Source organism: Chelon labrosus, assembly GCF_963514085.1.
Source record: "Chelon labrosus genome assembly, chromosome: 11".
NCBI classification, from domain to species: domain Eukaryota; kingdom Metazoa; phylum Chordata; class Actinopteri; order Mugiliformes; family Mugilidae; genus Chelon; species Chelon labrosus.
In genome coordinates, this window is record NC_140344.1 from 18,717,246 (window position 1) to 18,731,394 (window position 14,149).

The 14,149-nt window shown below is 40.6% G+C and overlaps 1 protein-coding gene across 2 annotated transcripts; it reads left to right on the forward strand.

Moving 5' to 3' along the window:
• Positions 1 to 2,095: 2,095 nt before the first annotated feature.
• On the forward strand, positions 2,096 to 12,595 carry slc17a8 (solute carrier family 17 member 8; the record flags this gene model as incomplete). Of its 2 annotated transcripts, none has more annotated exons than XM_084554562.1 (12): positions 2,096 to 2,193; positions 3,370 to 3,625; positions 3,859 to 3,977; positions 5,792 to 5,906; positions 6,856 to 6,943; positions 7,637 to 7,723; positions 8,628 to 8,770; positions 8,918 to 9,067; positions 9,175 to 9,307; positions 10,215 to 10,325; positions 10,891 to 11,018; positions 11,423 to 12,595. In XM_084554562.1, 12 exons carry the CDS (start codon positions 2,096 to 2,098, stop codon positions 11,750 to 11,752), a joined length of 1,758 nt encoding a protein of 585 aa, XP_084410688.1. In that variant the 3' UTR covers positions 11,753 to 12,595. The 2 variants fall into 2 exon arrangements, with proteins under 2 accessions (XP_084410688.1, XP_084410689.1); XM_084554563.1 differs by having other exon boundaries at positions 8,628 to 8,761.
• Positions 12,596 to 14,149: the final 1,554 nt, after the last annotated feature.

Consider the following 14,149-nt stretch of genomic DNA (forward strand, 5'->3'; position numbering starts at 1 on the left):
TACTTACAAAATAACTCCCCAAACTTGCTGTTTGGAAATGAAGGTTGTTTTGAATATCAAAACGTTCATACACTTAGCTTTTATTGTTCATTCTGTTATATACAATGTAAGATTGAATAGTCTTGATTCTCAATTCATTTCTGATTAATCTGATGTTATGTAGCATGTTATTTGGTTATTTGCATTTCAGTGATAAGTCTCACTGTCCCTGATGCTCTTATTTTGAGCCAAAATATTTTCTTTTCATATTCATTATTCATGTCTAAATGGGTTTATTAATCCAGCGATCTCTGATAAAGACAGAAGTTTGAAGTCAGTGTGCATACAGCAATAGAGGAGTAGTAGGTGATGCATATTGAAGATCTACCTTAATATTTGTTTTAATTTGTTCAGGTAACTACATTTTGGGCTTCCTATAACGCAACGAGGATATTTGTGAGTTTATAATGTTTTTATTTTTATAAATTAGTTTAACTGGAGGACAGTAAACCATTGTCTATTCACCAGGTTCTGGATGTATGCCTATTAGAGATTTATTAAAATTATTAAATACCACCTGGGGCGGCACAGTGCCGTGGTGGCTACTTCTTCTTCACAGGAGGAGGGTTCTCGGTTTGTTTGAATCCATCTGCCGACTGGGGTCTTTCTGTGTGGAGTTTGCATGTCTGTCTCTCTGGGGATCAGGTGGGATAGCCCCCCCACCCCCACCCCCACCCCCACCCCCACTCCCCACCCCCATCTGGAGGATAAGGGGTTACAGAAAATGAATGAATCTATGACCTGTGTCTGCAGAATCTCACAAACACAAGTGTGCCACTTACTCATTCTAACACTAGATGGCAGACAAGACTAGAAATGGGAGGGTTTGCTCACGGTGTCCTTCATAATCAAGTGGAATACACAGAATGTCAGTTGTGCAGCACATTTGGGATTTGCTGTTGATTATTGAAGGCCCCTCTATAAAGCCTCAGTTACCTTTTAAATCCTTATTCAGATGAAATTAACAATGCTTGCTACCACAAATCTGCCCCAAATCACTGGGAACTGCAGTAATGGGTCACACAGGGGCATGCATTGAACCACCAGTCTATCCATGATTCATGTGATGAAGAACCTTACATAAACAGCCAGTGTACCAACACCACCCTGAGCTGCAGCAGACCACCACTAACATTGGCCAACACCATTCAGTTATCTGTTTACATTTTAAAATCTCAGCTTCTATGCTTGAAAATGCTGCATATTTAATAACCTGCAAGGGGAAATGCCCATCAGCGTCAGATGTTCAGAGAATTGGTGTTCCACTTTTTTGGAGCAGTTATGGTTCCATCACTCCTTCATAAATTCAGAAAATGTAGAGAGCGGACATAGTAAAGCTGGCAGAGGACGCCGAGTGTAAACCTGGAACTCGATGGCTCTGTCTTAGGTTTCACCTGCTCCCATTCTAAACCGCCGCAGCCCAGCTACTCCCGTCTCCCTTCAATGCAACTTGTCAAGCTCATGTATATTTAATAGTCCACTGGGCTGCTATCAGATGAACCTAATGAAGTAAAGGGGCGGTGCTGCGAATATGATGAAGATGATGATGTGTAAAAGCGAGGGGCTGGGTTTTGGAAAGCCAGCCACACCTGCCCCTCCTCTCTAGGAATGGATGAGTTATGAGATGGAGAGGAGATCTAAGCGGCTCATTCGGTGCAGCTGCACAGACAAAGGTGGGATCACAATGACTAGAGACTAAAAACTGGATTCTACACCTCCATTTGCTCTTCCCTTATCATGCAGTCGTGGATGGATCTTTTAGGGATTAAACAATCTAGAGGCTCTGACTGAATGGTGCCTTGGACACTGGAGGATACTTTAACATCACCCTCCCCTCCACTTCTTTACTGATTCCTCTCTGAGAAGTGGAGGAGAAAAGTCTGAGGGACCTTTGGCGCCATTGAAAGGTGGAGCCAATCCCCAGTGCTACAAACTTAGGAAGGATGAGGAACAGCGTCTAGTAGTTTTTTGTGTCCTTTCTCATACCAGAGTGTGCCAGTGAGGTGTCTAGACACCTTTTGGGGACTCAAGAGGAGAAAATAAGACTGAGAGAAAAATGCCTTTTGGTTTAGCTGGTTTGAAGGAGCAGGTGCTTAAACCTGGGAAGGAGGAAGTGAAGAACACAGTAGGGGACTCTCTAGGAAAACTACAAAGGTGAGGCTGATCCAGTCTGTAGATGTTGTTGGGCTGCATTGAAGAAGCCCAGTCTTCTGACACATCCTCCACATAATGTGTTTGTGATATTATTTTTGGAGCAACTTTGTAAGGCTGCTGATCTAAGAGGACTAAAACGCCTGCTGTCAGAGGAACAAGGAGACGCTGTCATCGAGCACAATAAGCTCGGCGTGTTCTCCGAGATCCCGGCGATAAATAAATATTTGATTCTTGTGCTTGCCGAGCAATGCCAGTGATGTAATCACAGATTTTATTTTCAGACACGGATACATATTTCATATCTGATACATATTTCACAGACGGCGTGTGTGGCGGGGGAGCCTCCATATATATAAGAAACGCTGAAGTCATTTTAAGAGATAAAATACTAAGTAGGCAATTTCCTGTAAAATTACCTTTGCGTGTAGTGTAAATGTTCATAGAAAAAAAGATAAAAGAGATTTTTCAAACAGAAAAACACAGAATTAGTGAGTAAATTACGCTTTTCATTATATATTTTATGGTGTTAATTACCTGACGCTGAGCAGGATCTCATTCCAGCAAACACGGTAGTAATTCTAAAACAATAGCCAAATATAAAAACAATACTCAGGTATAAAACACTAATTAACTTTGGATTGGTAAATGCTTTAAATTATGTATGTGACAACAAATTTTTTGACTCTCAACCAACCTGATCAGATACTTTCAACCCTGTTGCACCAGTGTTTGACTTCTATTAATGTTCTGCTTTTCTGCACCTGTTATTCTACTATCATACAAGTGACACGTCTGTTTTAAATTGATAATTCTTGAGCTAACATGGACTAATACTATAATTCTTTATTGTACTGTTCCATAGAACATATAACAATATGACAGGACACATACACGTATAATTAAAATTGATTATAGTTTCCTGTTAATGTCTTGAACAGCAGCACAAAACAGATCTTTTGCAAGGAGATGAGAGAAAGAGGTGGATTCTGGGAAGTGGAAGAAGTGTGGAGGGTGATACACCTGAAAGCAACCTGATAGCCACAGTTCAGTGACCTTTGTTCATGCTTCTTCTACAGGCCGTTGCTTTGTTAACGTTGTATTTTCCGCACTTTTGTTGATTTTTTATTTATTTTATTTTTTAAGCTGAACTCTTACAACTACTACATGCATCCTTAGGAAAATAGATGGTAGCAATGTGGAAGAAGAGGACAACATCGAACTGACAGAGGATGGGCGCCCAGTGGCGTCAGCTCCACGTCCTGTCCCGCTGCTGGACTGCAGCTGTGGTGGCCTGCCTAAGCGCTATATCATCGCCATCCTCAGTGGCCTGGGCTTCTGCATCTCCTTTGGCATTCGATGCAACCTCGGTGTGGCTATTGTAGAGATGGTGAACAACAACACCGTCTATATTAATGGGACTCCAGTGCTTCAGGTAGACTGTTTTACGATCATGAGGTACACTAGTTTAATTGGCTGTGTTTGGGATGTATCTGCAGTATTGCCAGATGTATTAAACAGCAATTCCTGTGATAGAATAACAGTAAATGATAAAAGACAGTTCAAAAGCAGTAGGAGCAGGGAAGCATTGCATTTTAAGAGAATGATCTTTTTTTTTAATAACTAATAGTTTCAGATTTTAAAATCCACTTGTTTGCCCCTATCCAGAAAGCCCAGTTTAACTGGAACCCAGAGACAGTGGGACTGATCCACGGCTCCTTCTTCTGGGGCTACATCGTGACTCAAATCCCTGGTGGTTTCATCTCCAACAAGCTGTCTGCCAACAGGTCAGATGCACTTACTGACTTCATGACCATTTGTAGTTTTGATGGTAACACTTCAGTCTTTAATTAATCATTAGATTAATCAGCACTGGAGCCAAATGGATGAGGTTAATAACGAGAGAATATGTTGAAAGTTACATGCTAAGTGAGATGTGAAGCCACAGATGATGGTTTTGGGGTTTTATATGCCGAGGATTATTATTAGGGTCACGTTAAGAAAGGATCACACGGAATATTAAAATAAATAAATAAAGTTTCAGGGGGTGCGCCTCCTGAGCCTGTGCAGTTAAAGGGTTAAAGCAGTACGGTGTGCTGAGCGGTAGCTGATGGACCAGATAGCAGTCCTGTAATAAAAGCTTCACAGGAAAAGAGGACACGTCACTGACAGAGTTAATAATGAAAGATCCTGCCTCTGATTTCTTTCTGAAACACCAGCCACTGGAATATTACAAGTGTCACTTACACGCTGTTTTGGAAAAAGAGAAGGACGGGGAGACGAAGTGAAGTAGAAAACAGGAGGGAGCTCGGCAGCACCGTTGCGATGAGGCAGAAACTTGGGGCTTGAATGGGATGTCTTTATCTGAGTCTGTGAAAGGCAGAGGCGTGATTATGAGGCTGACTGAGACGCTTCGGCCGTCAGATGTTTGGAGATATGCTGCCTGCCAATATTAGACATCCACAATAGCTTTCAGACAGTGGGTGGCATGTGCTTGTTGTGTCTTTACCTGCTGCAGACAGATCTAGACAATAGCACAAAATACAACTGTCAAGCTGTTGAGCTATTATTTTAGGAATCATTTAGTCATTTTCTAAAATGTCTATATTATTTAGGTTAGATAGATAAGTAGAATGATAAATAGATAAGTAGGACAAGGCATAGAGTTAATTATATACAGCAGTTATTTGCAATTAATTCACATACATTGAACACAAGTTCTGATTTCATTGACTAATTACATTCTCCAGAAAAAGAATTTAAAGAAACAGTTTGATGTATTTGGAAAATAGTTAAATGAAATCAACAGCAGTCTGAATGCTTAGCCTAAAAAAATATATGGATATTGCATCCCCTCTTCCTTGCATTGGCCAAACTGATGCTATTTTCCCGGGTACAAGGGCGACGCCATCTTATCCATGGCTCGCCCACACTTCCGCAGACTCACTCACCTTTTCATTTAACTAATACTGCTCTACCTCCACCAGTTACAAGGAAATGTTCGATAATACACTGTAATTATTTGTTTATTTATTTCCAACTCTCACAGTTGGCATGGCAACTTGTAGTCATCATGATGTCACATTCTGTTTCTATAGCGACACGTAACTAACTAAAACAAAACATATCAGAAAAATGGACACTCTTATATACATCAGTATTATATTACATACCATAAATGACAGAAATCATCCTTAATTATTTTTTATTTGACGTGTGTTTTAGTGTTTTAGTTTGCCTCCACTAACATGGAAGGGGTGGAGCTTATGATCTATACTGCACCCAGACACCAGGGGGAGCTCTACTTGCTTTAGCTTCACTTTTGAGGAGCTGTTCCTCCGTCCATCTTTATTTACAGTTTATGCTAAAACACAATCCATTTTCCAACACATGTCGATGGTTAAAAAACCTTATCAGTCAACTAATTTGTGTATTTATTTTCATCTTATGCTAAAATTAAGTTTTTAGCCACCATTTATCAGAGCCAGTCGTTTATGTGACTTGCTAAGCTAGGCTAAAGGCCTCGAGGTTGTGGTGAAGAAGTGTATGGTGATTCAGATAGATATGTTAGATGGACGATGACCTTCTGGTTTCTCCACAGGGTGTTCGGAGCGGCCATTTTCCTGACATCCTTGCTGAATATGTTCATCCCATCAGCAGCGCGGGTGCACTATGGCTGCGTGATGTTTGTACGCATACTGCAGGGCTTGGTGGAGGTAGGAGTCCTCTGAATGGGAATCATTTTAGATTTTGTGAAAATTGGCTTTATTTTTTATTTATTTTTTGTTCTGAGAGACACAGTAAGCCAAATGGCAAGATTGATACCAGGGGGTCAGCACTAGCCTAGCCCCTCTCTGGAGGTAACAAAATTATAAGTTTGTTAAGTGTAAAATCATTCATGTGTGACCGGCAATGGCAAAAAAAATTACTAAAGGCACAGTTTTCCCTTTTTGTGTACAAATTTAGTAACCAAGATCAGCCACAACATTAAAACCACTGAGAGGAGAAGTAAATAACATTGACCATCTTGTGATAATGCAATACTAATTCTGCTGGGAAACTTTTGGACCTGGCATTCATGTGGATGTTACTTAGACGTGTACCACCCACCTAGACCAGACCAGGCACCCTCACCCCGTAGCAATGACACTCCTTGATGGCAGCAGCCATCCCCAGCAGGATGCAGCCTGACACAGACACACACACAAAAACGGTTTAGGAGCGACTTGAAAAACATGAGAAACAGCACAAGGTGTTGATCTAGCCTCCATATTGAGTGCATCTGAGGGATGCACTGGAACAAGCCTGATCCACAGAGGTCCCTCCCCTCAACCCATAGGACCCAAAGGCCCCCACTAACAACATTCTGTTACCAGACACCAAAGGACACCCTCAGAAGGCCCATGTCCATTCTCTGATGAGTCACAACAGTTTTGGAGGCACAAGGGAGACCTACACAATATTAGGCAGGTGTTAGGTAGATTAATAATCTTTCCAGGAACCAAGGTTAGGCTAAGCAGTTGCTGACTGTAGCTCCATATTTAACGTACAGAAAGAAAAAATATAAATGTGTTTCCCAAAATGTCAAGTTAGCATTTCTACTTTGTCAGATGAATCCCAAGTTTTTCCTCAAGCCTGTCTTCTTCCACACTATGTCCCCATCAGGGTGTCACTTACCCAGCATGCCATGGGATGTGGTCAAAATGGGCGCCACCGCTTGAACGGAGTCGACTGGCCACCACATCATTCTGTGGTGAGTGACTCCTCTGCTTCCTCAGATCGAAATGCTCGACCATCTACCCAAAAACTGACGACAAACGTAGAGCTCCTCACTGATACAAACCTGTTTGTGCAGTTCACGCAACCCCACAAGTCAACGCGGCTCAGTAAATGGATGCGAGAGAGCTTATTTTTGAAATTGAAATAACCATGTGGCTCTTTAATTGGTACCATGACAACCCGTGCATCAAAACCCTCTTGACATTGTCTGTAAATGAACACAGCTCACCTGCGCAGTCTGAAGGAGCTTCTCCCTCTATTCACCTAAATGAAGTGTCACATTGCTTACAGTCCAAATGCACTCTCTCGCTCCATGCTCCATTCAAAACAGCGGCGTTCATGAATCTGTCACATAATAGAAAACACGCTAAAACACCCTGTCTGTAATGGCAGTGCTAATGACTCATTTTGACAGCATTCAATGAAACTAATGTGTTTCTTTGATGTGTTTGTTCGTATTAAGACTTTTTCACGGTGCAGAGTGGTTTTTGTTCCATTAAAGGTCGCTGCACGTTAAGTTAAAATATCTATTCAGTTGTGTGTATTATTCAAACTTGTGAAAAAGAGAAAAGGAAACAACACACACCATATTTTATGATGGTTAAATATACTGAGATCCAGCCTTATTGCCTATTGACACTGATTTAAGACACCCCATTGTTCCCAGGATCCTACGCAGGAGCAGTGATCGCCATGCCTTTAGCAGGAATCCTTGTTCAGTACGTTGGCTGGCCTTCAGTCTTCTATATTTATGGTAAGGCTGATGTTTGACAGAGCATTTTGATCACACACAGTGTGAAAGTGCAAAATATATTTGCATAAAGACGCAGAATGTCTTTTACACTTAGAAAATATAAAATTCCTGATGGTTTTATTTTAAGAATGATCTAAAAAAAATGGTTTGACACTGATTCACATTTGATACTGATTCACATTTTCTACATTGTTCAATAGTTAATAATTCATTTATAAAAAACATTTTAAGACATTAATAAGAGGCTGATGATGGATTATAAAAAGTACTCTGGTTGTGGTTTATCATCTAGGACACTTTTTAATAATTTTAGTTCATTAATAATCATAAAGTCCCTCAAATGGACCAATAAACTCAATAAGTTATTAGAATATCAAATGTTCGTGAACTCAATTTACAAATTATTATCATTATTAGAGAACACAGAACACAGTTGAACCAGAAATGATGTCCTCCAGGTGCGGAGTCATTAAACACACATAAGAGGGATGTTCATAATCCTTTGGCCGCCACGCTGCTCTCTGGCTGTTGTACTTTGCTTGCACAATAAGCGTTATCTGAATTGCTTTTGAGTTTTGATTAAAACGATTAATGCTCACATAAAATTAATTCTTTGGCAAACATGTTTTAATAAAACCCTACTCTGGTCCTGATGCGATATAATCTCGTGATTTATTGATGTAAATTAACATTTTCCTGTCTGGGGTCTGTGACTCATACTGGTTTCATTTTTAATAATGAAAATTCTTGTGGTCGAGAGAAGGTCTGGGCATGGTTTAATTAATCTGTCCTGCACTCAAGCTTCACTTTCATACTTTACAAAGCCTTCACTACAAAGATTAACATCTCGACATGTCTGTGTACAAAGGATCACATTCACTCGTTGTTATCTTTTCATGGCAAGGTGTTTTTGGGATCCTATGGTACATCATGTGGCTCCTTTTGGCTTATGGAAGTCCTGCAGAACATCCCACAATCACAGACGAGGAGAGGACGTACATCGAGTTCACCATTGGTGAAAACCTCCACCAACTGAGCGTGACTGAGGTGTGTATGTACGCTGTATTGTTGATGTCTGGGAATGCAAGTGGTTTCACAAAAAATCCCAACACACACACACACACACACACACACACACACACACACACACACACACACAGACAGCATAAACTGAATTCTGTCCTCCAATCACAGAAATTCAAGGCCCCATGGCGTCGTTTCTTTACCTCCATGCCTGTCTACGCAATCATCGTGGCCAACTTCTGCCGCAGCTGGACTTTCTACCTGCTCCTCATCAGCCAGCCGGCATACTTTGAGGAAGTGTTTGGCTTCCCCATCAGCAAGGTTGGCCTGCCGTTTTCACAATAAGTTGGCAAATGTCCATGTACACAGATTCTTCTTGTTTGCTCTGATGTATTGCATCTCTTCCTGAATATGTGAACTACTTACAGGTGGGGATCCTGTCTGCTGTCCCACACATGGTGATGACAATTGTAGTTCCTATTGGAGGACAGCTGGCCGACTACTTACGCACTAACAAAATCATGTCGACTACAAATGTGAGGAAACTCATGAACTGCGGAGGTACGTCTGTATAAACACGTCTAGCCATTCTTTATCTTAACAGGTGCAATGTGAACTACATACTTGTTGATACTGAGCATTGACTATATAATGCTGCCTTTGAACTTGTGGTTACGACATGGGAAGTCGTGTACACAAAATGCTCGGTGTTCAAAGGGTAACATCAACCATAAGTCGTGAGAACAAAGCTGTGCAACTGTTGGCATCTGAAACCCACCAAGGCAAACAGTCAGCAAGCTAACAACCAGGTGATTTATTGTAGGAAATGTAAAGGCATAACAAAAACATGAGGCTTACTTATACATGTTATAAAACCACAAAGTAACCTTTAACTAAACTAACGCCATACTAACTTACCATTCACTTCAAATACCATTAAAAAACAAACAAAAAAAAACACATCACAACTTGTGAACGCCCCTTATCAAAGTTAACATCGACAAGATATGAATACACCAAGCGAAGGCTTTGTCTATGGCTTCTTCTACAGCTTGGTTTTGAAGGTCAAAGTTGGTGTCGTTGGTTGTTTCCATCCTGCCAGTGCCTGACTCCACCTACAAATTCGCAAAGAGGTGGAGCCAACTCTGCACACCTGTCACTCAAAGTAGCCCTGTGATATAATTTAAATTGACTGAGTTATAAAAGAATCCACCCCTGTATATCTGTCACGAATGAGGAAATTAGCTATCGAGACCAAAAACATTTGGTGCACCAGACAGGAAACATGTTTATTTCTGCTGTAAAGAAGGACATTGTAACAAGGAAGTCTATGAACGCTGCCTCACTTTAGAGATGGCCCCCTATTACTTTTCTTGTACTGAATCTGATGTACCTGTATCTTTTACTTACATTGAAAATAAAGTGGATGTTTACAGAGTTTTATAATGCACATGCTGTTTTGTCACAGGATTCGGCATGGAGGCTACTCTGCTGCTGGTCGTTGGGTTTTCTCACACTCGAGGGGTCGCCATTTCCTTCCTTGTGCTGGCTGTAGGCTTCAGCGGATTTGCCATATCAGGTATTACCACAGAAACATTTGTTTTTGTGACACTAGACCTCTGTCTGTTGTTGGTCCAAGTCGGTGAGAGAGATCACTCTGATTGACTGTGACCTACTATGTGTGACTTGAAGTCCAAGTTTTTGGTCCAGACACAGGCAACCTGAGTCGATGCCACAGTCGGCCTTAAGTTTTAGCTCTTTGATGACGGTTTGGTGCGTCCATGCCATAAGACTTTAAGCTTGACTGTCAGCATGAAGCAAAAAACAACAGACATCGGGATGTTACATATAAGCCTTTTTTTTTTTTTTGGTCTAAAAAGTGAAATACACTATCTCCTCCTTTGGGTGCGATGCAGTATACATTCATTAGCTCGCCAAGCCTTCACAGAGGTGCTTCTACTGAATATTTTATAGATTGTTGTCAAGGCAACCAAAAAATGTAAGCGTGCATGTGGCTCTAAACTGAGCTCACTATTACAAAACGTTCAAAAGCACTCGCTCCCAAAAAATAATCATGAGAATTTATTGTACTATTGTGTTGCAGTATAAATAATCAAACGCTCCTGTTTGTGCTGCGTCTTCAGGTTTTAATGTTAATCACCTGGACATTGCTCCTCGCTATGCCAGCATCCTGATGGGCATTTCTAACGGAGTAGGAACGCTGTCTGGAATGGTGTGTCCCCTAATCGTTGGAGCTTTGACTAAACACAAGGTATGTTGTGTTTAGACTGTTGCTGTTTATTTCACTCATAGTTAAGCTCAAATATCTGGCTCTTTTTTTAAGTAACTGAATACTAATTGCTATGGTACTCCTGCTCTGTAATATATATATAAAATCCTACAGGAAACTTAGTCACAGTAACCCTATCTGTAGTTTTCTTTTCTGGTGCAGGTATGCTTTTTTTAAATCCATTTGAGAGGCTGTATGTAATCTTGCACCTATCAAAGGCCAGTGTTAATAATTTATAGCACTGTAAAATTGATTACACACAGCAGTTGTAACATTTCCAGAGCCATGAGTAAGGCAGTGGATTTATAGGAGTACCTCAGTGCTACATCCCTGAAGTAAGTCTGCCTCCGACAGGAAATTCATTGACTCTCTTCATGTCCCCACAGACTCGTCTGGAGTGGCAGAATGTCTTTGTCATTGCTTCCATGGTGCATTACTCAGGGGTCATCTTCTACGCTATCTTTGCTTCGGGAGAGCAGCAGGAGTGGGCCAACCCCGAGAGCACGAGCGAGGACAAATGTGGCATCATCGATGAGGACGAGCTGGCCGAAGAGTCGGAGCTCAACACCGACAACCTGGTGGCTTCCAAAAAGAGTTACGGAACAACGGACAATTCTTCCGGTCGAAAACAGGCCTGGAAAAAGAAGAGAGGGGTGACCATGCAAGAGGAGGAGGAACATTACGGGAACGGGGACTATCAGGACAGCTACCAGTGAGACGCCCCGGAGGGTAAAGGACTTCCAAAACAAGCAGAAGGTCTGATTTTGCTTCTGTGGAAATGTTGAAGTGGAGAAGAAGCATCACATGTACCTCAAAACTGCCCTTTTTCATTTTTGGACAATACACCCGTTTAACTGTGATGTATGATATTGTCAGCAGAAAAAAAAAAACACATCCTTATAAAAATGTCATTGATAAAATCAAAGGTTTAGAACAAAATAAGGGTGAATGAAACGTCATATCAGAGACTGAATAGTAAATCTAATCTATGCTAACATATACTGTAGATTTAGTACAATGAAAACAACAGATTGACATTCATGGACCAAATAGTGCTGTGTTAAAGAAACACAACTTTCAAACAACCTGTGCTGATCGTGTTCTTCTAGTAGTCTGTGCGAGCAAACGGTTATTGGATTTTAGCTTACTTTACTCCATGTGAAGAGTTTTTGAAATGTTTTGTGTCAGCTATGCAACGTGAAAAGAGACGTACCACTGGAATGTCATAACGGGGTCGACAGGAGACGACAGTGTTAATGTAAAGAGTCTTAAAGTTTTTGTTGCCTGTATGTGCAGTATTTGCTGTTGCTGAATGATTGCACTGCTTAGCTCGCTTCCCTTTGTCTGACCCGGTCTTAGTTCACCATCGGTTTGTGATGCAGCTTTATATCAGCTTCATTATTTATACAGCTCTGAGCTCACAATGGGACAAAATGGATGGAGAGCTCATTGTTGAGGCTTTTAGCTTGACTATTTAATCTTCTGGTGTTCTGCTTTTTTTTTTTTTTTTTTTTGCAATATCTCGATGTTTGATACATGGAGACCCAGTTTGTTTCTGAAAATAATGTGCTGTAAAGTTTCATTTTAATCATAAAAGAATATAGTATATTTACTGTTTATCATTACTTCAAAAAAAAAGTTTTGTACAGTAAATTATAATCTTATTGTTTGAAAGAGGTTTGATTTGCAAATGAACACACCACACAAACAACATTTCAGTTCAGGATGTGGACTACATGCATGATGTTAGTCAGCTCTTCATGATGCTTTACACACCCAAACTAACCATAATCATTATTTATCATCAAACTGAATGTTCATTTGGTGTAATAGAAAACAATTAAGGCTCAATTGTCTCTGAGCTAACACAGAGATCGCCAAATGGTTACAATAGCACTGCTAACATGCTCAAGTTTAGCATGTTCAATGTTAATCATGTCGGTCACTTAGCCTTTTAGCATACTAGCATTTGCTAATTTGCACATAAATGTCATTACGTTTGCAGCTGTTTGGTCATAAATTAAAGTTCTGGAAAAGGGACTTTTTGACTCGGAGAGGTGATTTACCCAAAGGTTAGCATGAATGTCTAAAGCTAATCGAAGGGTAATACATCCAGTAATGGACTCAAAACCTCAATGTCCACCTCACTGTGGTAGTCAGTTACTGTAAGAGAGTAGACTTCACCTGCTAGAGAACATGAACTGAGACATTTTAGTTTCCTGGTCACAGTAACATTGCTAATATGCTGCTATTAAGCATGTATAACACTAAAAATGATAGTTAGTTAGCCTGTTAGCCTGTTAGCATGCTACTATTCGCTAATTAGCACAGAATGTTGTTTGGTTTCCAGCTACTGAACAAGTGAAATTCATATCTGATGATGTTGCTAAACTAAAACTCAAAAAAACACACACAAAACTTTTAATGATTCATCCTGACGGGAACATGAGTGTCTAAACCAAACTTTACTAAACTTACTGTCACTACATACAGAGGCACGTACTCAGTTTAGTTAAATTTGTTTCTGCTTCTCCTAATGCCTCGGCTAATTTTGCTAATTAGTATTATAAGACTCATTGTCAGGCTCGTTACTGTACAGCTCTCAGTTCCTCTTTACGTCAGTGTGCTCAAATGACACATTCTTAAATATTCCACAGACTGGCCTGTTTCCCTTCACACTGTAAACATCCTTTGTCTTATCTTTCTTTGTCCGCCTGTTTCATTTTCACCACCGAAGATAATTATTGGACAGGATATTCCTCGCCAGCGTTGGCCTCTCTTGTATAAATTGATTTTGCTTGAAAAACACATAAATAACGCCTTTGTGCATTTGGCTACAAAATGTCTAATGATTTTTTTCCCCCTCGCTCATGTGGTGATAAGACATTTCAAGGCTGTGGACTTTGTGGCTGGTCATCATCGTAGTGCTCAGAAGTCCTGGTGGACATGTGATCGGTAACTTTCCATTGTGTATTTGAGTCACGACATCACAAAACATCAAGGTTGCGGAGAAGACAAAAGCCCAAACCAACGCACACAAGTTCTAGTCCTCATGAGAGGCTGCCAGCTCATTCCTCACATGCTCTCACAAGCAGACCAGATAGTCCACAAAC